Source organism: Pseudochaenichthys georgianus, chromosome 9 (assembly GCF_902827115.2).
Source record: "Pseudochaenichthys georgianus chromosome 9, fPseGeo1.2, whole genome shotgun sequence".
In the NCBI taxonomy this organism is placed as follows: domain Eukaryota; kingdom Metazoa; phylum Chordata; class Actinopteri; order Perciformes; family Channichthyidae; genus Pseudochaenichthys; species Pseudochaenichthys georgianus.
The window spans coordinates 6,973,824-7,000,596 of record NC_047511.1 but is presented as its reverse complement, the minus strand read 5'-3'; the positions used below and the strand labels follow the sequence as shown (position 1 = coordinate 7,000,596).

Genomic DNA, 26,773 nt, shown 5'->3' with positions numbered 1-26,773 from the left:
TAAATAGTTGTTTTTAAAAATAGGCTTATGTAGTTATGACAAGGAGCCTCAAGGAGGCATCGGCTAATGCAGCTTGATCAGCTTAAAGGCTGACAGGCATACACCTACGCTCATCTGCATACAAATACCCAACCAACACATTCTGAAGATGGACCCTGAGCAGTGCATCCACGTGCTTTTAAATCAGCACAGATTCACCAACTTTGGTACAAGGCATTTTATCATGCAATTTGTGAATTCTGACATTCACTGGTGATGTATTTAAAGTTGAAACACTTAAGCTCTACTATGCATGACATCAGCTGATGCTTTGGCAAAAATAGTCATTTAAATAAGGGTGAATAATGTAGTCAGTTTCTAAGCAACAAACCCATACACACACGCACGCACGCACGCGCACGCACACACACACACACACACACACACGCACGCACACACACACACACACACACACACACACACACACACCACACACACACACACACACACACACACACACACACACACACACACACACACACACCTGCGTCATTTCCTAAACGCGAAGGGTCTGAGAGCATCCCGTTGAGCTCCCTCCTGCAGAGAGGCTCCGTCAGAGCGAGCGGATGGATTTATAGTTTGTTCTGTGGACACAATGGACATGGAGAAGCTCATGTGCTGTTTTATGATTTTCAAGCATAAAGAGAGCCTTTCAAGGATTTTTATTCTGCCGGATTTCACAGATACACCGGACACTATTTGAATCGCAGAAGCTTGTGTTGTACATGGAATAGGAAGACAACAGAGAGAAAGAACATGCATGCGGTTTACAGTGCTTGACCAATGCCAGCTTCGACAGAGAAAATGGTTTGTTTCGGTCTGAAACACCCCGTGCGGAGCACATCAGCGCTGTTACGCGCGTAGATCCCCGGTCACCTGTTGAAGTTTCTGGGTGCGCGCCGAGCTGTTCCACGTTTTACTTCACAACTAGAGGATCGACTTGAACAGCGCGTTGACAGATGATCGACCCGCCCTCCCGTCTGTATGATGAACTGATTCCCCGCCATGCTGTAGGATGAGCTCTGATCTGGAGAGCGTTTCGCTCAACACACCGCTCTCCTCCGCCGGCTCAGGCGGCCGGGCGCTCTCCGCGAACGTCCGGAGGCTCCACACCGCCCTGAACCTGCTGCTTAGCGGCCCGGAGAGAGAGCAGTTCATCCACTGCCTCAATGTGTACCACGCCAAGCGCAACGTCTTCGACCTGGTCCAAACTCTCAAAGTGATTCTCAACACGAGCAGCAAACGCCAGCTGCTGCCCATGCTGCGCCTGGTCATCCCGAGGTCTGACCAGCTGCTGTTCGACCAGTACACGTCCGAGGGACTCTATCTGAAGACAGAGCTTTCATCCAGCAACGGCAGCGCGGAGGGCGACTCAACTCTGCAGAAATATGTCAGCTCCATCCAGGAGCAGCCCCCCCCCTCCGGCTGTTCGGACGAGCTGTTGGCTTCCCTGGCCGCACCGCTCTGCGAGGGTCCCTTTGGAGAGGTGCGCAAAGTCCTGCTGACGCGCACCAGGAGCCACGAGGGTCTGGGCTTCAGTATCCGCGGGGGATCGGAACACGGCGTGGGCATCTACGTGTCCCTGGTGGAGCCGGGCTCGTCGGCCGATAGAGAAGGACTCAGGATCGGGGACCAGATAGTGACCGTGAACGACCTGATGTTCGACCGCGTGTCTCACGTAGAGGCGGTGCAGGTAGGGGGGCTGTGTTTGGACGTGTCAACAATTATTGTGAATCTAACAATGAAGCTTGGTGGAAGGGGGGACCAGATAGCTTATATTTAGGAGCAGACCCAAATCACGCGAGACATCCGGATAATGGTCAACTTTGGTCAACATTGCAAGATAAAGCATTTGTGCTGCATTCAAGTTTTGTCAGTGTAATTGGAAGAATTACTTGCCCACTCAAGAACAAAACAGAACAGCTCAGCTTGATGTTTACATCTCTGACCAATGTTCAGTGGTGTAAAGACCCTAAGTAGGCATACTCAAGTATAGGCCTACTATAAGTAACATTTTGAGATACTTGTACTTTACATGAGTATTTCCATGTTATGCTACTTCCTACTCCTACTCCACTACAGTTCAGAGGTAAATGGTGTACTTTTACTGCACTACATGTATTTATTACCTTTAGTTAGACTTTAGTAAATTCACAAGCTACCCTGCAGTATACAAAGTCATTCAAACTAGCTGCACCTTCACCAGCTTTGAGAACATTTGAATGATCAATCATTATAAAACATAATATATATATACTATTCTCAAATGTACCAATCTTCACAATGACTACTTTTACTTTTGCTTTAAGTATATTTTGATGACAATACTTTTCTACTTTTACTTGAGTAACATATTGAATACAGGACTTTTACTTGTTACAGAGTATTTCTACACTCTGGTACTTTTGCTCAAGTACAAGACCTGAGTACTTCTTCCACCTCTGATTATGTTCACACAGCATTTGGCAGAATGAAGGGGGCATAAAGCAGCATCATTGGTGGAGGTCTCTGAATTCCTTCTAGTTACAGAGCATGTTGGTGAAATGGTGCAGACTGTGTGGTGATCCAGATGTAAACACTGTATGCCTCAGGCAGAGAGAGCGTGCATTAAGCACTGGGCCTTGCTGCCCTAGAAACAGCCTCCTCTGCCGGCAGGCCCGGTTCTACGGGGGTGCATAAGGGTGCATTGCACCCTCAGTTGAGTTGTTATGCACCCTCATTTGAAAAATTAAAAGTGAAAAATAAATAAATAAAAGTTAACATTTTTTTTTTTTAATTAAAAGTGAAAAATATTACATATATAATAACAATAATGATAATAATAATAGTAGTAATAATAATAATAAGAATATAGTTGAAATAAAATAAATTGTAATTGTGGTTAAATAACATTGTCATGGTTAAATAACATTGTCAGGTAATAACAGTTCAGAACATGGGGAACATTACGTTACCCACGGTAGCTCTCTTCGTTGCCCCAAAACACCGCCACCCCTCAGCGGCCCTTAAGTGCCAGAGGACCTCGGGAAAACAGAGCCTGCCATTTAAAAAAGTACCCAACTCGCCTGTACAGTGGGGTAAGGCGCTCATTTTGCAGCTAATGGTTCCACAACAGAGATTGGCTGGAATATTCCTCTAAAAAAGATGCCATCTGTGCATCGTAATGCCTGTAGACATTTCGGTCTTGAAAGGGGAGTGATTTGTAAAATATCCATAAAGAAATAGTAAACCTGCTTACAGTTCTGTTTCATATGGGTGTTGAGATGTACCCATAGATCTCTTCATTTTGCTCTCAAAGTGCACCAGATTGATGCTTTTAACTTCAATATTTCAATCAATCAATCAATGTTTATTTATATAGCCCAATATCACAAATGTTACATTTCTCTCAGTGGTCTTCACAGTGTGTACAGAATATCAATATTTAAAAAAGAAAAAAAAAAAAATCTTCCCCGGGGAGCATGCCCCCGGACCCCCCTAGAGGAGGTGAGGACCCCCCTAGAGGAGGTGAGGACCCCCCTAAAGGGTGTTATGTCCACTCCCATTTATAAAAATAGCACTTTACCACTGCACCCTCTCTAATCTCAGATGCACCCTTAGTCATTTTGTTATGGAACCGGGCCTGTCTGCTGGCCTCCAGTCTAATACTTTGTTTTCATTCTTCTACTTGACTGCATGCTCTGTGAACGAGCATGGAATCAAATGTTCATTAGCAGATGGAGTTATGACCATTTCCTCATTGTAAAATTAAAATTGGCCTAGGTCTAAGATATGGTCCGATTTTTGATCAACCAGGTTCTGTTCCCAGACCTGGTTCCCAGGCTCTTTTCGATGGACATGTATTGGCCCTAGTTTTAGCAAATGTGTAACTGTTGACTCCCTGCTCATTGTAGCGGCAGTCAGAATCAATGCAATGCCCTGCCCATTTATATGAGGTTTTTTGGAGCTAACTCAAAGTAAAAAAGTAATTTAGAAGAATACACATATCAGAAAGCCTCGTCAGTCGTCACATTGATAATATTTCTCTGGTTCTTCTACTTGATGCAGATGACATAAGGGAGTGAAAGCATGTGGGAGGAAAATACTTCAAATAGACAATGAAAAGGTCTGAAGGCAGCAAAATTCGCCTGTTGTTGTCACCATGTTTAAAAATACCCCTCATAATTGTCCAAGACATTTTTTATTTTCCGCAGGTATTTTGACTGCCTGCTGAAATTACTTTATGACGTTGCACGCTTCTCATTGAGTCAGACTCTAATAGACTCTCTTTACAACAATTTCCACTTTTTCTGGAGGCTAATTACAGCTTTTGTTCACACCATCGCACTAACAGGCAGTCCTGGGTATATACACACAGTTTCTGTTTTGTTTGTCAGCAGTTAAAGTCTGTCAGGTTTTTAGGCAGGCAGGCAGGCAGGCAGGCAGGCAGGCAGGCAGGCAGGCAGGCAGGCAGGCAGGCAGGCAGGCAGGCAGGCAGACAGACAGACAGACAGACAGGCAGGCAGGCAGGCAGGCAGGCAGGCAGGCAGGCAGGCAGACAGGCAGACAAACAGACAGACAGACAGGCAGGCAGGCAGGCAGACAGGCAGGCAGGCAGGCATAAGGGGGAAAACAGCTAGCCCAACTATTCAAAGCCCGATCATACCATCAGCTCTGAAACTCAGTGAGAACAGCTTTCATCTTGTGTGCTAAAACGTTTTCTTGGTGAATAGGCTAGTCTAGTGCATTTTCAGAGTGGCTCTCTGGAGGTTTGTCATCACAGTGAGGTTTGCACGTTTGGTACCACTTTAACTGTAACACATATTTGTTTAAACAATCAATATCTAAAAGGAACTTATCAACTCCATGTCTCAATTACATCCTGTTCTGTCAAACCTGTCAAACGCGTTTACAGTACATTTTTAAAATAGGATACTGTGAACATGAAAAACAAAAAAACTATAACATAAATATAATTAGCCCTGGCATAATGAACATCCTTCATTTGAAGTGAAAAAACAACAAGACACTCTTCTGAATAAGATAAATAAAAAATGGCTCTTTCAGAAAAAGCTTTTCGCCAGCTAAGAAAGTCAGCTGCAGACACAGAGGACCTCATTAGATTTTGTGATAATAAATACTTTTACAATTATGTCAGAACAGTGTTGTGGAGAGTTACTTATGGGAAACACAGGGTGTCTGACTTTCTTAAAAGTAACCCAGTATAATTGTTTCAATTAAATGGAGAGTTAAGTGGAGAGTTTTATGTTTGAGAGAACATTTATACTTTGTGTTAATGTGAAGGCGGCTGTATGTTTAGATGCTGTGGTCTCAGTAAGCCAGATGCCAAATACACACAGCTTGAAACCACAATCCCAGCCTCGGTTTACATCTGTCAAGTGTAGTGTCTGCTGGTGTTATGGCCCGTCCACACAGCGGCGTGCGTTAAAGCTTCAACGCTTCAGCCCATTCACTTTGAATGGGGCGACGTCACGCTTCGCCGAACTGCATTGTGGGAGCGAAGCGTAGCTTTGCTCGCTGCAAAGGTTGAGCAATGTTCAACTTTTGAAGCTTCGACGGAAGCGTCAGCCAATCGAATCATATGCCAGTACAAGCTCTAGCCAATCAAACCACTGCTTGTGTGTCTGGGGCGGGAGATTCAGGTGATTGGTTGTTGGTCTAGCTTCAGACATGCCTGCCGGCAAGCGACAACGCACACCGCTGTGTGGACGGGCCGTCACAGTGCCGGGATACTGGAACAGGGATTGGACCCTCATGCAGGGAGTATTTCAGTGATTTAATGAAGGTAGAGGTCACAGATGGAAAGAGGTCCAGCAGGCAGCCATCATAGAATAGAATATAATTATTTTATTGTCATCGCACCAGGTACAACGAAATTTAAAAAAGCAATCCTCGCAGTGCATTTCCACATAAAACGAATACAAAATATACACACATAAACATATGCTCACACATCCATACCAACATGCCCGCACATAATTTAAATACAGTTTACAATATAAAAAACACAGGGATGATATTTTGCATCTCTGATGACGATCAGTTAATAAGTTAATACAACTATTAAAAAGTAGTACAGTTGGAAGTTGTAACTGTTCAGTTCAGCGTTTGACGGTGTTCAGTTCTCGTATGGCTCTGTTTTTCAGTCGGTTTGTCCTTGATTGAATTGACCTGTAGCATCTACCGGAGGGCAGAAGAGCAAACAGGAAGTGTCCAGGGTGTGAAGAGTCTGCAATTATTTTGCCTGCTCTGTTGAGGCAACGTTGGCTGAAGAGTTCCTCCAGAGAAGGCAGTGAGCAGCCGATGACCTTCTGGCCTGTGTTGATGACCCTCTGAAGGGCTTTCCTGTCATTTTCTGAGCAGCTGGCACACCACGTGGTTAGGCAATATGCCAGCACACTCTCTATGGAGCAGCGGTAGAAAGACACCAGAAGCTTCTCCTCCAGGTTGTTTGTCCTGAGGATCCTCAGAAAGTGGAGTCGCTGCTGGGCCTTTTTCACAGATGTTGTGGTGTTGATAGACCAGGATAGATCTTTAGCAATGTGTGTGCCGAGGAACCTGAAGGCAGGAACCCTTTCCACACAGTTGCCGTTGACGGACAGTGGATCTGGTGTTGTGCTGTTTTTCCTGAAGTCTATAATGAGTTATTTTGTTTTTATGGAGTTCAGAACAAGGTTATTATCTAAACACCACACTGCCAGTCTCTGGATGTCATCCCTGTAGGCTGACTCATCTCCTCTTGTGATCAGTCCAACCACGGTTGTGTCGTCCGCGAACTTGACGATGGTGTTGGTGGGGTGAGTGGGGGCACAGTCATAGGTGTACAGGGAGTAGAGCATGGGGCTCAGCACACAGCCTTGTGGTGAACCGGTGCTGAGTGTGAGGGTGGAGGAGAGGTGAGGGCCTATTCTCACTGTCTGGGGGCGGTTAGTTAGGAAGTCCTTAATCCATTGGCAGAGGTTTGGGGAAAATCCTAGGTCAGATAGCTTGGAAACCAATCTGCCCGGGATGACTGTATTAAAGGCAGAACTGTAATCAACAAAGAGCATCCTCACATAGCTCCCCTGGTGTTCAAGGTGGGACAGTGCACTGTGAAGGACAGTGGCGATGGCATCCTCTGTAGACCTATTTGCTATATACGCAAACTGATTTGGGTCGAAGGTGGGTGGGAGAATGGTTTTGATGTGCTGCAGGACCAGCCTCTCGAAACACTTCATGATGAGCGGTGTGAGTGCTACCGGACGGTAGTCGTTGAGGCTGGAGGTGATGTTTTTCTTCGGCAGAGGGATGATTGTGGCAGATGTCAGGCATGAAGGGATGATGGATTTGGAGAGTGACAGGTTGAAGATCTTTGTGCACACTCCTTCAACACCCTCCCCGTCACGCCATCAGGACCTGCAGCTTTCCTCGGGTTCACCGCTCTGAGCACACGCCTCACATCATGCTCCTGCACAGTGAGGGTGTGACTGTTGGATGCTGGTGAGGTTGTTGTGTCCGTCTCTACTGCATTGACCTCAAAACGAGCAAAGAAACAATTAAGTTCCTCTGCCAGTTCATCATGTAGGCAGGACACTGAGTGAATCTTTCTGACAGGGGAACAAAGGAGGTGGATTGCTATTTGTGGTGAGTCATGGTAAGAGAAGTATAGGCATAAGGCAAAGATGTGAAGAGGAAGTCTGTTGAAAATGTCTGAGGACATCTGGTGGATGTGAAGGAAATACAATCAAAACTCTTAGGAAGGTGGGACTGTGCCTGGAAAGACAGGCAGAATGTCACAGTTTGACTTGGTGGAAAGTTAGTTGTGGAGTGTGGAGAATGAGTTGAGAAATGTCACAGCCTGACCAAAGCAGCTGGGGGGGGGGGGGGGCTCTCACAGGCACCTCTTCTCCCTGATGTCTCTGATGCTCTGTAGATGCGTACCAAAGATGTTCTTGGGGATTTAATGAAATGCTCCAACTCTACTACTCCTTAGACCAGGGGTGTCAAACTCATGGACCTCATTTTATATGGCCCGCAAGAGTTGCAAAGAATATAATATACGATACAATTTGTGTAATTGTTGAATATTTGCTTCCAATGATTTGCCCTAGACTTCTGCTTTCAGATGTAGATATTTATGAATTTATTACCAGAACTGATAATAATCCAATGCAGAGCCAATAATGTAATATAATACATTATTTTATAAATAATATATATTTATACATGTATATTTATATAGTCTTAACGTTAAAGCTGGCCCTTTGAGTGCAACCATAATGCTAATGTTGCCCGCAATGAAATTGAGTTTGACACCCCTGCCTTAGACGGAAATATTGTACATTTTTCTACATACATTTGGCAGCTTTAGTTCCTAGTTACTTTTAAGATAAATATTTGAAACAATGTATTTTATAACAAGCTTTTCAATTACAAAATATTGTTGAAGACTAGTTGTTTCCAAATGTTTTGGCTTTTGACGTTGTACAAAAAGCATTGTGTAGTTGGTGTCACATTTTAAGTTGCATTTCCCTTTTTGCTGGTTGACCATGTTTTGAATGAAGGTCAAAATATGGTGAAATTATCCTATATCTCACCAAAAAATATGAAATTACTTAAAGTGGACCTATCATGCTATATTTGAAACATATATTGTAGGGCAATACATATACAAAACATGTCTGTGAAGTATTTTTTTCAAAATACCAAACACATCACCCATTGTAGCCATGCCTCATACTGCTCATACCCCTCTGTTGAAGCCCTGTTAGAGAAACGCGGATCTTGGGTCCTTAGCAACAGACCAGACGCCATCAGTGCCGCCCTATGGTGCCGCCCTTATCATACCATTCAAGGGCTCCAGCTCACAATACTGGAGCTGCTGGATGTCATCTGGGTAATCACTGTTCAATGCGTGTCAGAGAGAACAGTCACAATTTTTACAGGCTCCCACTGCCTGTTAGCATCTGTTAGCATCTAGCTCTCCTGCTCACAAACATTTAGCCATCCCTGCTTATACAAGTAGTAGTTTTAGTTGTCTGCGGAGGCCAACTCCCACCTGTCGAGTACGGCTGTACTGAGGTGTTTTCCTCCGGAGACGTCGCGAAGAGACGGAGCGGCTCCACCTGTTGCTGCCTGCGATCTGCGATCTACGGAGGCCTGCTCGTCGCGAAGAGACGGAGCGGCTCCACCTGTTTGCTGCCTGCGATCTGCGATCTGGGCCTGCTTTCCACCTGTCCTGGTTCTGCTGTTGCAGAGGCCTGCTTTCACCCCGGGGATACCACGCTGCTGCTTTCGTCTGTCCTTTGCTGCTGCGCTGATTTTGCTCCGGGAACGTCGCGGATTCTGTGTGCTGGTCTGGGAAAATGGCCCATATCGGGATCCTGCTGTGCCTGTTAACTATTTTGGACTATGAGAAGATCTCTAGTCATTCTGAGGAGTCTACTGGATTCAGGTCTGTTCTGCCACCCGCAGTGGGCATCCCCTGCAAAGGTTCGGATGTGTTACACAAACAATTACCGGTTGCCTCGTCACAGTCAATCTGCTCGACAAAATATGTTTGTCTTTTTTGTTTTCCTGCGATGATGGTTCTTCAGGACTGCTTCTTAAGCTCTAATCACACTCTCACAGACTTTTCCGGTGATTCTGAAGTAGATGACAATGTATGTGTGTCGCTTAAGAGGAAAAGATGCCTGGTTTTGTTGTTGTTATTACTATCAGGAAATGTACAACCTAACCCTGGTCCGCCTAGTAGTAGTAGTCAGATCGCTACTCCTGCTGATTTTAAAGCTAGGTCTGGGTTGGGTTTCAACCACTTGAATGTGCGCAGTCTGTTAGGTAAACTAGATTTTGTCCGTATCTGGGCAAGCTCGACTGACGCTGACGTCATTGTTTTATCAGAAACATGGCTAAATAAATCTATTTTGGCCTCTGACATTGCCTTAAATCAGGGGTGGGGAACCTCCGGCCCCCGGGCCGTATACGGCTCGCGAGACCATTTGGTGTGGCCCTCGAGGTAATTTATAAACACACGCAAAAAAGAAAAAAATTAAAGAAATCTAGACCGCAACATAATTAAACAAGTGAGTGCCTGTTTTTCCTGGCCAAGGTCAGTATTTTTCAGGCTTTTTTAAAGGTCCCATGTCATGATTTTCCGGTTATCACCCGTCCCCTTGTGTTATGAAGGTTTTTCTGCATGTAAACGGTCTGCAGAATCACAAACCCTCAAAGTACACCCTGTAGCGAGTAAAACTCTAAAGCCCCTGTCACACTGTCCCAAAATTGACACCCGATGGACACACGATAAAGGAAATGTTCAAATTCGGCTCTGATCGTAACAACATCGCGCCATTCGTGAGGGCATCTTAAGCCATCGTATGACCGTCGGTGGAGTTTCTCAAGCTCCGGCAGCAACTTCGTGAGCGGCAACTTCGTAAGGCACTCGTGAGGGTATCTTGTCGAATCGTGTCATCTTCGTGTTATCATCAGTGCCATCGGGCATTCGCCCTCACTCTGATCGGGGGGCGAATGCCCGATGGCACCGATGATAACAACATGCCCTCACGATGGCCTTACGAAGGGCAAAATTGACACACGAATTCAACACGAAAATGAACCTTCGCAAGGTCCTTTGGCAATTTTTTGGCATGCCAAAGATTTTCCCACCGCTCACGAAGTTGCTGCCGGAGCCTGAGAAACTCCACCGGCAGTCATACGAAGGCTTAAGATGCCCTCACGAATGGCCCGATGTTGCTACGATCAGAGCCGAATTTGAACATTACCTTTATCGTGTTTCCATCGGGTTGTTTTATTGCACAACAAAATCATGTAAACATATTATGTAAATAACCCAATTTGTGTTCTGTGAAACTAAAAAGGATATAATATATTATTTTGAAGGACAGTTGACAGGAAGTAGTTGTTGTTATGGAAACAACATTACGGAGAAAACGTAATATTTTCTACATATAAAGACGGATAAAGTAAAGAACAAAGTCTGAATATATCAGTACAGTATCATAGTACTTTAACATAATTGTTGTTGGTACTTTCATTGCAGTTGTATGTCTTAAATGTAATGTAAATGTTGCCTTTGTGTGTGGTTCGGGGCCATCTTCGTGCGAAATTCACAATTCCATATTCGTGTGTCCATCGGGTGTACATTTCGGGACAGTGTGACAGGGGCTTAACACAGAGAAGACCTGTCTGTGCTGCCCCAGAACGCCTCGTTGGACATTTGTCTTTTTCCATTTTTTTCTTCCTGGGTATGGTGACGTGCCCATACACACACACACACACACACACACACACACACACACACACACACACACACACACACACACACACACACACACACACACACACACACACACACACACACACACACACACACACACACACACACACACACACACACACACACACACACACACACACACACACACACACACACACACACTCTCAGCGGCGAAACTGTGACGGCCCCTACACACGGCGGCGGGCATGTCTGAAGCTAGACCAACGGGGTGGGGTGGGGTGCTAGTGGAGCCTCGCAGTGGGGTGCTGCAGCCCCCTCAGAGCCCCCCCCCTTCCCGCGTCCATCCTCGATGTCTCGCAGACCCCACGCAGCAAGCAGGAAATGAACCCAGCTCACACTGTCCGCTCCTCGCAGCAGCAAGCCGCGCAACGTCCCGCCCACACGGCACCCAGACACCACGCAGCATTCTCATCTATTTGTCATTACTGAAGTCATTTTCTGGTTGTTAACAAACGCCATTGTAACACATAAACACTGATGTTCAGCTGTAACGGTGGTGGACTCATCAGAACAGAGTGGGCGAGCTGACCAATCAGAGCACAGTGGGCTCATAGGGAGGGGGGGGGGGGGCAGGAGCTCCAACAAGGCGTTTAGGACAGAGAGTGAATACCCATACTATACAGAGATGCTGTTTGAGAAACCAATGTGATTTTGGAACATTGCACAGTATAAATCTATTCTAATAGACCTCAAAAATGGAATCATGATCAGTAGACATGGCCATGCCATGGGACCTTTAAATTACTTTGACATTTTACAATGTAGTGCAACCAAACAGCTTTCCCTAGGGGTGTAACGGTATCCGTACCGAAATTATTCGGTACGGGACTTTCGGTTCGGTACATGTCTGTACCAAAATGTACCGGACGAATATAACGTTAAACGTAACAAATTGAGAACGTGAACAATTTTTTACTTTTTGGAAGAAATCTCAGGTGCTGCGTCGCAGCATTCAGTGTCATTTGCTCACATTGGGTTCAACGCGTCATAGAGCGACCAAGTCATTTCATTGGACGAGAGGCATACTATGACAGCTGGTCACAGGGATGTAGTCAAAATGTCAAATGTAGTCAGTAATTTGAGGAACTGTCGGAATGGCAAACGCAAATAAAGTTGAGCTCGAAAATCCTCCAGCATCATTGAAGTCTTCGGTTTGGGAACATTTTGGTTTTGCTTTTGCAGTTACATACAAGGATGACGGACAAAGACAGGTGGACCCAACCAAAGCTGTTTGTCGGCATTGTTCAACCAACATTGGTTACGCGGCTGGCAATACATCAAACTTGCACTCATTTGAAAAGGCATCACCCAAACGTGAATATCACCGGTACCAAAAGAAAAAAGACTGAAGTGCAAACCCAACTCCCGCTAGCATTTAAGCCTCCACCACTCACAAAAACTTCAGACCGAGCCAAAGCTATTACAAACGCCAAATCTCCTTATGTTGCCATGTTAGCAAAGCGCTACCTGGCTGTATCTGCTACCTCTGTCTCTAGAGAGGGTGTTCTCCACAGCAGGAGACATTGCTAGTGCCAGCAGATCTGCCCTTTCGGCAAGCAATGTGGACAAGTACATTTTTCTTTAAAAAAACATGAAAATACAATGACAAGCAAGTTCTAATGTCAAACTGGCTGCTTAGGTACTAGTACAGTACAGTTCAAATACAGATTATTTCAGTTCATCGAAATGCTGCACCTGAATGTTTATTTTATTATATTTTGTATTTATTTGAGTGAATATTCACAGTTTAATAATAATTAAAAACCCAAAACAAATATTCTATGTTTTGTGATCATTTTTTCTGGACTGAAAACGTACCGAACCGTGACCTAAAAACTGAGGTACGTACAGAACTGAAATGTTTGTGAACCGTTACACCCCTACCTTTCACACATCAATAGTAGGCTACATTGCTGCTCATATTACATCAGGGTTGTCCAAACTACGGCCGGAGCTCAGGCCGGGGCAGCACTATTTTTTAATAATTTAAAATAGTTTGAAATAAAAAATCCTGAAAATATTTAAACGGATATTTATTCAAAATAGTTATACTGTGTTATACTGTAACAACAACATAACCATTGATGTGTTAAGAGATTTTGGTAGCACTACATCTTAAACAAATTAGTTATTTAATTTTCTATGGGTATATATTTTCAGCGTTGCAGTTATGTAGACGGCCCCTAACCCTCTGAAGGCGAAGGGTATTTTCTCGATTTTTAGATGTTTCCTTAAATCACCTTTTAAATGTACTTCTTATAACATGGCACCCCATGTGTTACATATCAAAATCAGATTTTTGGAAAATCTTCAAAACTCTTGTGAAAACACAAATCTACCCATGTCAACCAATTTTATTGGTGTTTTAGATTTGGCTACCAAAGTCTCAGGATCACAAAAGTAGTGAAATATTTTAATTACACTATATATTAATGTGAAATTCATGTCTAAAATGAAACAAATGAAATTCGAATTTTGAGTAAAATAGGTGTTTATCACTCGACTTTCACCACAGCAGGGACTGAGATACATTAGGACTGAATAATGACTTCGTATTGCATACCAAGGTTCATGTGATGTGTACAAATTAGGGCTGTCAGTCGATTAAAATATTTAATCGCGATTAATCGCATGATTGTCCATAGTTTATCGCGATTAATCGCAAATTAATCGCACGTTTTTTATCTGTTCTAAATGTACCTTAGAGGAATATTTTTCAAGTTTTTAATACTCTTATCAACATATGAGTGGACAAATATGCTTTATTATCATTTGAACAATGACAAATATTCTCATGAATATTAAACACAACAACCTCTGAACATTACAAATATTCGCCTCAATGCAACCTGGAACCTCTCTCATTCAATAATAGAATACAAATGGTGTGTGTGTGTGTGTGTGTGTGTGTGTGTGTGTGTGTGTGTGTGTGTGTGTGTGTGTGTGTGTGTGTGTGTGTGTGTGTGTGTGTGTGTGTGTGTGTGTTGGATCGTTGGAGCTATGTGCAACTCAAGGCATATGCTCGAACGGGAGCTGCCTGGACGCTGCAATCATGTTACGCGCACTATCCGTGCTGAGTGTGCTGACTTTTCGTACAATGTCCCACTGTCTGGCTTCCTGCATAAAGTCAAGTACTCGGCGCAGTTGTCGGCGAAATGTCGCTCCTCTGTTTTAATTTAAACAGCTCCTTATATCCGTTAGCGCTGCTAGCTAGCACCAGATGCTAACAACAACAATACACGTAAGGTCTCTCTCTCGCTCACTCGCGCCACACATACACACACCCTCCCGGTCCTCCCAATAGCCAGTCGGGGCCTGCCGGTGAGCGTGGAAGTGTGGTCTGCCGCAAGCGGACAGGAGGAGCGGGGCTGTCAGCATCAGCTTGCAGATGGTATTTTAAACTCGATGCGCTCTGAAACTACGGGGCGGCCAAGGAAAAAAAATACGCATTCGTTAATCGCGTTAAAATAATTAGTGGCGTTAATTTTGTTTTGCGTTAACAGCCCTAGTACAAATACAATTTATTATAAATATGAAAAACTGGAAAATCTCTCTATTTACAATATTGAACATCAGGACTTTCAACCAACTATTCATTATAAATGTAAAGACAGTGTCAAGGTCTTTGTCTGTCTTCCAAGACAGTGGGTATGGCTGCTGTGTAGGTGGGGGTGATGGTGCATGGGCTGCTGTGAAGGGGGGAGGTACTTTATACGAGACCTCCACGCTGGCTGGGTTGAAGGTGATGGCTGTGGTGGAGCCTTTGTGCCGTTTGTATCTTGACCTGGTGGCAGCCACAGATGGAGGTGGAGGCAGCTGTAGTGATGCTGGTCTGCTGGTCCTTGGTGGTGATGGCTCTGGTGAAGGCCCTTGAGCCACGGTAGATCACGGTAAAAAACTGACATTGCGATATTTTTCTTCCCCTGCGATATATATTGCGATATGAAAAAATACAGGAATTGAAGAAAAGACAGTTATTTTGTCCGCAAACCATCCTTTCTTGAACTTTAATGCTATACAATTGGTATTTTTTTAACAATATTTAACCGGATGAAGGATTTTAGTCACAGACTTCTGGATCTTAAGTTATCAGAGCAACAAGCTGAGCTAGCTCGGTTATCCTGCTGTGATCTGATCAAGAATGATTGTGATTGGTGGTTTGCTGTGCATGCAAAGCCTGCATGTCACTCACTCAAGTACCCCTGACATGAGAGCCGTGGAAGTTTTCCTTTTGTAGCAAGCAGCAAAATAATTGTAACATGACGTGTTTGAGTTAATTTGCCTACTTAATATCGCACATCCTAAAAAATAAAAATGCGATTATCGTCACGCGATTATCGTCACGCAATTATCGTCACACACCTATCAATCATCAAACCGTGTGGTCTTAATTCATTACGTGTTGATTTCTATCAACGGGGGAGTACTTCAGGAAAGTCGACGGGGGGGGAGCGTAAACGTTGTGATCAGCTGTTTTAGCGCAGTACTCCAGTGAAGGGGGGGAGTCTCCCTCCGCAGCCGGTTGGCGTAGTTTTGGCACAATTCCGTTGTACAGACCAACGTTAACAGCAGCCCTGTCTGTGCACACGGAGACCGACTCTGTCGTCCGGTGATCTAACCGCCTTCTGGAAAAGCTTTACAAGTACGTCGGTACGCAAATGCGCTTTGTGACACAAGTGACGGTACGCATTTCAGATTACGCACATAACCTGCGTACCAGTTATGTGCACCCCTGTACTACAGCAAAAGTATTCTCCGTCGGGACTTCCTGCAACAACACCACGCCGTTATCGTGATTCTGATTGGCCAGAAGACATTATCAAAGATGTTCTATTGCGAAGACGATCACTACGTGACAAAAGTTTTCAAAACCGTTTCTGGTCTTCGGTATTTCCAGACAAGTGGCTACTGAAATCAATCTTACTAACTGCTGTCTGTGCAATTCTCGGCGCGAGCTGGCAGACTTTATTTTGCTTACTTTAACATCATTTTTCATGGTGGGGCTAAGCCATTTCTTGGTATGGGTGTAGCCTACCCCAGCCATACCCTGGCGCTGCCACTGGTGGATTATTTGTAGGGATGCCAAAACATTTCAAGTGCTACTCAACTGGCTTTAGATAAGTCCTTTGTTAGTATATAAGTGCTTTGATAGTAACCTGCCTCTGCACAACATGGAAGCTGTCAGGCATCGTTGCCGCCTGTCAGGCATCGTTGCCGCTTGATGAGTAGGCCCATGAAAGGAATTGACAAATGGTAAATGGACTGTACTTATATAACGCTTTATCCAGTCTTTAAGACCCCTCAAAGTGCTTTACATACTACATGTCATTCACCCATTCACACCCTTTCATTCAGAGCAGTGTCCCTTACTCTAGGACAGGGGTGCCCAACCTTTTTTGAACCGAGAGCTACTTTTAAAGTTGCCAGTCTGCCGAGATCTACCAGTCCAAATAGAGAGGCGTAGCCATTACTGACAGCCTACTACCAGGAAAATACACACTTCTACTTGTATACAACTGCCCTATGTACGATTAATACTTCATAAAATATTGCAGATCCTTTATCTTACCTCTTTCTAATCTACACACATACAAGTATGTAACTGAAATTACACAACAGTGTTGTTGATACAGAGTTGGAGTTTATTCACATGTCACATACTACAGTGGGTAATGTTTTCAAGAAACATTGAACAGTGCTGCCACATATGACACAGAAAAAAAAGAAAAGACACTGAACCCTTTCTTTGCCATTATATAAAAATAGTGTTGCTCCAAAAGTATAAATGAGGCTTACTAATAAGACAACTCAGATCTGAAGCTACACAGGAATCTGCTGCCAAAGTGCAATAAAAGAGACAAAATTAATATAATCAAACCCTTTGTTGTTGCATTTTATTAGAGTATAAAGAGTATAAAAAGAAATGCCTTTAAAATAGGATACAAGCAACACTAGTTTCTTAACCTGAATTGATAATAGACTATAATCAATTTAAGTTTGCATTCTTATACCATTTTGTACAATAATTATAATGAATAAGTTCAAACAAACTAAAACGTACAGCTGATTAATAACGGTATCTAACTTGAGTTGTATTATATGAAAAACCTGTTGAAATGCTACAGTTATTTTTACTGTTCCCCCAAAAGCGCGTCGGCAGCCTCCAGGAATGCTTCTTTCACAACTTCACCGTCTTTGAAAGACTTCATGTGACTTCATGTGTTTCGCAACGTGACTAACACAATAAGATGCTATGGTAGCAGCCTTGCTCTTGTTGTTGGGCCTGGTGAAAATGGACTGCTGTGCATTTAGCTGTCCTTTCAGGCCCCTCCCCTTTTGGGAGCGTAGGGCAGAATTAAGAGGGAATTCTATGGGCATAGATATGTCTCATAATTATTTGTGTGAACATAAAAATAATTTGTGTGTAAATATGTGATTTGTAAATGTAAAATACTATTCACAAATGCATTTAAAAGATTTGCAAACTCACAAAAAAATGTGCAAGTGTAAAACGGATCTGCAAATACGCTAAATATTTTCATAAATAAAAGAAAGATCTGTGAATATCTCTTTAACATTTACAACTTTCGATCAGGCATTTGTGAATCTGTTTTGTATTTGTCGACCAAAAATGCGCTTGCGGATCTCAAATCTCTGCTCGTGGATCGTCTTTTTACACACATGGAATTTTGAGACATATTTTCCCGCCGGTCTCTTCTAAAATCTACTCGTGTCACTCGGTTATTTTCGGAAACCACGTGATTGCCCGCTGATGACAACATTTCCGCATGATTTCAAAGTAAAAGCATGATGGTTTGTTTAATGCTCTGTTTTTATATTATAATGAACAGCGGAACGTTAGATGCATTCTTTATCACCATCACCATCACCATCATCATCATCATCATCATCATCATCATCATCATCATCATCATCATCATCATCATCATCATCATCATCATCATCATGTTATAGTGATACAGTTAGTTTGTGTTAGTTTATTGGTTCAATACAGCATATATCGAGCACTTTCAGGTACAGGCTATACGCCACTTTCGGGTGCCGGGGGAGCAGCTGGCAGCGAAGCAGCCCAGATAAAACTCTTTGTTCATTGTTTGTTGTGTATTCAGTCAAGCGAGTCAAAGTTACAATGTAAAATTGTAAGTACAATGTAAAGTCCTGTGCTCTGCAGGTGCCGGTAAAGAGCAATAGAATGACAAAACCTTTCCAAACAAAACAACTAGTAGGGCAGGCAGGCAGGCAGGCAGGCAGGCAGGCAGGCAGGCAGGCAGGCAGGCAGGCAGGCAGGCAGGCAGGCAGGCAGGCAGGCAGGCGGAGGGGCTATTGCTCTAAACTGGAAAAAGGGCCTCCCCCCGAACAAAAACATAAGACCTTTTTTTAATGTAAAAGAAACCAAATGATTATTACATCAACTAAATTGAACAGTAATTCACATCTCATAACAAAATAAGCTAAGGCGACTACTTGCATTCGGTGTAATTCATTTCAAAAATGAATATCAGGGACATTTTTTGTTTTGCGGTCCATATCTCATTAAAATATCTAATGTTAGTAACTATTAAAGACAAAATGGGGACAATTCTGTTCTAATGTAGTTTGACCTGTCTGTGCAGTCCAGACATACTGATAAAATAGGGCCTCTAACCAGGGGTTGAATTGGGCCGGGGCAGTCCGGGGCTCAGCCCCGGCACATAGGACGATGCTCTGACGTCATCGCCCTCGCTCATTTGTCATTTGTTTAAGCCATAATGTCAAAACATCTGTCGTTCTTAATATAGACTTTATTTAGGGTCGATAAGTGTTGACTTTAAAATTTAAAATAGCAGATCTCTGTGACAGGATATAGTTTTTCCGCTTAGTGAACGTGTGTCTCTGCTCCGATCAGGAGCTGCAGCACCGTGGCTCCTTCGTGCAGAGAGTCTGCAGCGGTGTGTGTGTGTGTGTGTGTGTGTGTGTGTGTGTGTGTGTGTGTCTGTGTGTGTGTGTGTGTGTGTGTGCACTGCAGTGGTACCGCCAAACCCCCGACCCGTCTTGTAACACGGAGCCCGTTTCCTACACCATCAGGGCCGGGTCTAACCAATTTGCTGCCTTAGGCGATATTTTAGCTGGCGCCCCCCCTGCCAGAAAATCGTTCAGTAGAACAAATAAAAGTATCCAAGGAATACACAATAGAATATATAAAAAATAAATGAAAAATCTCTACAAAAGACCAATGCACTACAAAAACAGAAACGTATTGACATGTTGGTTATATCAAAAAGGCTTCAAATGTATTCAGTATTATATGAACATGTTTTAATTGGGGTGAGGACATCACATCCTCTAGGGGGGTCCGGGGTATGCCCCCCCGGGAAGAAATGTTTGAACATTTAAAGTAAAATGCTTCAATCTGGTGCACTTAGAGCACACATTACTAGAGACCTGATCTAGGGGGTACAACTCTAATGGCCGTCCACACAGCGGCGTGCGTTGAAGCTTCCCGGCGGGCGTGTCTGAAACTCAACCAACAACCAATCACATGAATCTCCCGCTCCTGACATACAAGCAGCGGTTTGATTGGCTAGAGCTTGTACTGTCATATGATTCGATTGACGCTTCTGCCGTGGCTTCAAAACTTGAACATTGCTCAACTTTTGCAGCGAGCCACGCCAGCAAAGTGACGTTACCCCATTCAAAGTGAATGGTGAAGCTTTCAACGCACGCTGCTGTGTGGACGGGCCGTAAAACACCCATATGAAAAAGATTGGTTTACATTTTAATAACCAAATATGTGAACATAACCAATAACCTACCATAGCCAATAGCAAATAAATGCAACTTGTTTTATTTTTGTTGTTCATTCATATTTTATTTTACCTAGTTAACATTTATGCGTATCTCTCAAGTTTCAAACGATATTTTTGGTTACTGTCCTATAGTATACATTGAAATGATTTCAAACCTGTTTACCCCAATAATTATAAAAGAGTGCCTTGGAAATATCTGTTTACATAAATTGCATTTATCTCTCTCGCTCGATCCCACACCCACTTTGGCTGTGAGCTGCGGACGCCAGATAAGCCAACACCCCCCACTTTCATCACTTACAGCGTCCATCGTACGGGGCAAATGAAAAGTGTAACCGGGGTGAAAAGGGTGTTACCTTGACTTAATTATGAATGTTGTTACATCAAGGCCGAACATTAGGATGAGCGCAAACAGTCAAAATGTCGCCCTAGGCGACCGCCTATGTCGCCTATGCCAAGAACCGGCCCTGTACACCATGCTAAATGTATGTCTGCATAAAGCTGAGTTATGATCGGTCATAATAACACAGAATTTGGTGATGATTAAATAGTTTACAGTGAGATTTACTCCTTTTGGCTATACTCATGCAGCCCTACAAATGAATTGAGATTTCCACACAAATGTTCTTTAGCAAGTGTGCAGAGCAGTGTTGATTTAAAAAAGCAATTTGAAGGTTGGATATTTGTAAACCTTTTTTTGTGTATATATATTCATAATTTAAGATGTAAATGAATTCCAGTTTATTTGTAGTACTTTCTATTTTTATTGTGACATTTGGTGGCATCAATGTCTGCATTTGATACAGATAATGGAGCAGTTGCTTTAGGGGCCACAGTGTAGGCCTATATCCCTTAAGGTCAAATAATGAGATCCTCGACCTCCGCCCCCCCCCCCCCCCCTCTCGCACCTCCACACAGAGCCCCCCCCCCCCCCCCCCCACATATCAAATCCCAATTTAACCCCTGCTTCTAACTAATTAGGCTACCTTAAATAAACTCACTAATTAATTAAACCAGTTCAATACGCATTATTCTTATCATTATGAGCGCAGCCAGTAACGGTAAGGTATCTAATTACTTATTTATTTAGTATTCCGTAACTTAATAACAGAGATGGTCAACCTAAAGTGGGAGAGACATGGCAGAAATCCTACAATGAAGCGGGACATTGAAGTATTCACCCATGAGAGGGCGATCAAGAAAAGAGAGCGAGCGGCCCCGTTGAAGGAGTTTACAGATGAAAAGACACACAATCACAACAAGTAGGCTATATTTAGGTGTTTTTTTGTAAATAACCAATGGTATCAAGAGGAAGTAAAGTCCCCTGGTTTGTCCCTTATACCCTAACTGCCATGAGACAACTCAAAATCAAGTTTCGAAAATCCGACACTGAGGTGGTCTTAACGCACCGGCAGATGACAGCGCTGAACGTGTGTTTCCCGCAGCGAGACGCTTCTAATTGTGGGCTTATCATGTTGATTCGGCCACAACAGAACAAATAAAAATAAACTCTTGCTCTCTCCAGAGTAGGGTTGGGTACCGAGAACCGGTTCCGGTTCGGAACCGGTTCCAACATTTCGATTCCAACGGTATCATTTAGAAATGTGAATTTCGGTTCCGCTTTTCGATTCCTGAGGAAATGTTTCTCGCCGCTCTCCGTAGCCTACTGCATGACTGCAGCGGGGCGGGAAATGTAGCGTTGTATCTACATTTCCTACAGCGTAACCTGAGACCAGGGCCGGCCTGTCGCACTGGCATTATAAATGTTCGCCTAGGGCGCCAGATCTGTGGAGGCGCTGCGCTGACAGCTCTGGGAGAAAAAATAAATGTTTTGACCGTTGGTGCTCATCCTAATTTTCGGCCTTGATGTAACAACATTCATAATTAAGTAATTGTAACACCCTTTTCATCCCGGTTACACTTTTCATTTGCCCTGTACGATGGGTGCTGCAAGTGATGAAATTGGGGGATGTTGGCTTATCTGGCAACCGCAGCTCACGAGGGTGCACTGGAACCGGCGCTGTTGTTATTAGCATCTGGTGCTAGCTGCTCTTACGGAAGAAGAAGATGTTTCTACAATGATGTGGAGGGAGAGTCCTCTCCAGTCAGACTGAGAGGCTGATAACTTCAGCTCAGTGAGGTAAAGGACTCTCAGTGTTTAGATGGTTCACTTTAGTCTAAGTTATCTCAGTGGGTCTCAAACGTTTTGATCACAATTTATGTAAACACATATTTCCAAGGCACTCTTTTATAATTATTGGGATAAAACAGGTTTGAAATCATTCCAATGTATACTATAGGACAGTAAACCAGACATATCGTTTTAAACTGGAGAGATAAAAAAAATATGCATAAATAAAATAGTAAAATAAGATATGAATGAACAACAAAAATAAAATGCATTACATGTAGGCTATTTGTTATTTAATTATTCAAATGTAAACCGATCTTTTTCATATGGGTGTTTGGAGTTGTACCCCCTAGATCTAGTCTCTAGTAATTCTGTGTGTGCACCAGATTGAAGCATTTTACTTCAAAATGTTCAAACATTTCTTCCCGGTATGCCTGAGAAGGCAGATATGCTTGTTTTTCTCAACAAGAACTGTTTTTAAAAGTTGAACTGTTGTAGCTTCAGGGGTTCTCAGGTTAAAGTTACATAGCAGTGAATATAAACAGACTGATTAATGTGAATATTACTTTAAACTAACCTGTGTAAAAGTTTCTCGAATAAATGTAATTTTTTTGTTGGAAGAAGCATGTATCATTTTTTAACCCTGCCCCTCAAAGAATCGGAATCGAGAACCGTTAAGAACCGGAATCGAAAAGTAGAATCGGAATCGGAATCGGAATCGGAATCGTGGAAATTCAAACGATACCCAACCCTACTCCAGAGGGGCAGGTCAGCCAAAAAGGCCAAACGGGCCGTTGCCCTGGCAACATTAGCCCGTACCTGTGCACGTCCCTGGTAGGCAGACAGGCAGGCAGACAGACATACATACAGATAGGTAGATAGGTAGATAGACAGATGGACAGATATATGGATATCATATATAGATAGATATTTCATTCATCCCAAATTATGAAATGTGTGGAAACAAGTATAAACACAATAACATTAAATACAAATGAAAGCAATAGACAGGAATATATGCATATACAGTAGAAAGGACACGATGAATATTATAACATTTAATGTAGCCTATGAAGGCTAACCTAAATACGGTGCTTTTCTACAGATTACTTTATTACTGCACTGGTAAAGTAAAATTAGGTCGCTTAATAAGATGTGAAGTGCTTTGTAACTTCGACCCGCTTGACTGAATACACAATAAACAATGAAGAAAGAGTTTTATCTGGGCTGCTTCGCTGCCAGCTGCTCCCCCGGGACCCGAAAGTGGCGTAGGCTATAGCCTGTACTTCAACATCAACGAAAGTGCTCGATATATGCTGTATTGAACCAAACTAACACAAACTAACTGTGTCACTATAACATGATGATGATGATGATGATGATGATGATGATGATGATGATGGTGATAAAAAATGCATCTAACGTTCCGCTGTTCATTATAATATAAAAACAGAGCATTAAACAAACCATCATGCTCTTACTTTGAAATCATGCGGAAATGTCGTCATCAGCGGGCAATCACGTGGTTTCCGAAAATAACCGAGTGACACGAGTAGATTTTAGCCGAGACCGGCGGAAAATATGTCTCAAAATTCCGTGTGTGTAAAAAGACGATCCACGAACAGAGATTTGAGATCCGCGAGCGCATTTTTGGTCGACAAATACAAAATGGATGCACAAATGCCTGATCGAAAGTTGTAAATGTTAAAGAGATATTCACAGATCTTTTTTTTATTTGTGAAAATATTTAGCGTATTAGCAGATCCGTTTTACACTTGCACATTTCTTTGTGAGTTTGCATTTTTTTTAAATGCATTTGTGGATGGTGTTTTAGATTTACATATCACATATTTACACACGAATTATTTGTATGTTCACACAAATAATTATGAGACATATCTATGCCCATAGAATTCCGTCTCGTAGCGTTTGTGCACTGTTTTGAAATGCTGCTCCTAAATTACCCTTCTTCGATAAAGCCACGCTCGCATTGCAGATGAGACAGATGGACTTTGAATTGGAATAGATACAAAAATAATCATCCTCCCACTCGGAGTGAAAATGATATATTTTGGGCTTTTTTGCTTCTGCCATAATTGCGATCTTGTGTGTGTGCGGACTGTCACTCCTGTTGACATGCATGTGGACAACATCAGCGAAATATGCCCACTGCCCACAAGCCACGCCCCGACACATGGAGTCACGCCGGCCAATCACAAAGCTTTGATGCGTTCAAGTGCATTATTCTGGCACAGGAAGATTATGTTATAGGACATTAACGATAAAACAGAATATTGTTGTTCTATTTTTAGACACATCTCGCGATCGACTGGTTGGGCACCCCTGCTCTAGGACCTAACATTCACACACATTCACACACCGTTGGCCATGCCATCGGGAGCAACTCAGGGTTAAGTATCTTGCCCAAGGATACATCGACATGTTGACTGCATGGGCAGGGATTGAACCCACAACCTTCTGGTTGAAAGACGACCGCACTCCCTCGCACCAGGTAGCCAAATACCAGCCACTGGTTGACAAAGCAGTTATTCGGAATAGTAAGACCAGACACACTAACCCAGTGGTTCTCAACTGGTGGGACCCGTTTCGAGTGGGTCGTAGATGTTTGAGGGTGGGGTTTTCAGCATGTGGGCCTTTTTATGTTATACAGTTGAGCTTTGATTCCATCATCTCATTAAACCTTTTTGAAAAGCATTATTTAGTTCTGTGAAGGGATATAAGGGATATATGCACTGTACTTCACTTTAATTAATAATGAATGCTGAAAATCTATTGTTGAATAGATTTGAGTGGTTAAAATTTCGTGTCGCGATTTATTGACAAAGGAAAAAGTGGGTCCCGAGGCCTGACCAGTTGAGAACCACTGCACTAACCTATGTCGGAATGTTCTTTCGACTGGATAAGTGGGGCCAAATGGTATCAAAGAAAGGCAAGATGGTCACAACCAGGGGCGTTTCCTGGACCTGGAAACATTCGGGGCTTAGCCCACAGTGGCGGTGCCAGATATTTTCTTTTGGGGGTGCTGTGGAGTAGCTTGACGTTTCATAGAGGGTGCTCAAACATGTAGGGTTTCCCATTAAGGTACCGGGCGCTACAGTGGAATTTTCTACTGCAACACTCCCCACTCGCACATACACAGTATACCGTGTTACAATGAAGGCACGATAATCAGCTCACGGCATATAGGTGTAAGCAGAGTTAAAGTGGGTGGACCTAACATCCTCTAGGGGGGTCCTCATCTCCTCTAGGGGGGTCCGGGGGCATGCTTCCCCGGGAATATTTATTTTAAATATTGAAGTTAAAAGCATCAATCTGGTGCACTTTGAGAGCAACATTAAGAGATCTATGGATACATTTCTCAACAGCGATATGAAACAGAAGTTGAACTGTAAACAGATTTTCTATTTCTTTATGGATATTTTACAAATCACTCCCCTTTTAAACTGTATTCTTGTTTTACTGCCATATAGTATTTCATACCTGTTTTTCATTTATTCTCTTGTTTTTTTTATAACTATAATGATCATATGAAGGTGTGCCTCGGAAATAATCTTTTACATAATTCGTGACCAAACCGTTTGAGACCCACTGAGATAACTTGGACTTAAGTGAACTATCTAAACACTCAGAGAGTCCTTTAGCTCACCTGAGTCTCTCAGTCTGACTGGAGAGGACTCTTCTCCAGCTTGTTGTGGAAACAGCTCCTAATGTCCGTTAGTGCAGCTTGCTAACCAGATGCTAACAACACGGTCCCTGCCCCTGGTGCCCCATGGTCCCTGCTGGCACCGGTGCACGCTCTCTTTCTCGCTCGCTCAATCACACTAAATGTGCTATTGCCACACACCTAGGGTTGGGTACCGAGAACCGGTTCCGGTTCGGAACCGGTTCCAACATTTCGATTCCAACGGCATCATTTAGACATGTGAATTTCGGTTCCGCTTTTCGATGCCTGAGGAAATGTTTCTAGCCGCTCTCCGTAGCCTACTGTATGACTGCGGCGGGGCGGGAAATGTAGCATTGTACCTACACTTCCTACAGCGTAACCTGAGACCAGGCCCGGCCCGTCGCACTGGCGTTATAGATGTTCGCCTAGGGTGCCAGATCTGTGGAGGCGCTGCGCTGACAGCTCTGGGAGGGAAACAAAATGTTTTGACCGTTGGTGCTCATCCTAATTTTCGGCCTTGATGCAACAACATTCATAATTAAGTAAATATAACACCCTTTTCATCCCGGTTACACTTTTCATTTGCCCTGTACGATGGGCGCTGTAAGTGATGAACATGGGGGATGTTGGCTTATCTGGCAACCGCAGCTCACAGCCAAAGTGCGAGTGAGCGTGGGAGCGAGCGAGGGAGAAAGGGAGGGTGCTGTTGTTATTAGCATCTGGTGCTAGCTGCTCTAACGGAAGAAGAAGATGTTTCTACAATGATGTGGAGGGAGAGTCCTCTCCAGTCAGACTGAGGCTGATGACTACAGCTC

The 26,773-nt window shown here is 43.4% G+C and overlaps 1 protein-coding gene across 1 annotated transcript in view; it reads left to right on the top strand.

Moving 5' to 3' along the window:
* The first annotated feature begins 997 nt into the window (after positions 1-997).
* LOC117452174 (whirlin-like) overlaps positions 998-26,773 on the top strand; it is a 74,606-nt gene continuing 48,830 nt past the window's right edge. The window contains exon 1 of the mRNA XM_034090652.1: positions 998-1,732. Coding sequence (XP_033946543.1) covers positions 1,055-1,732 — 678 coding nt within the window. The 5' untranslated portion in view covers positions 998-1,054. The remainder of the gene's footprint in view (positions 1,733-26,773) is intronic.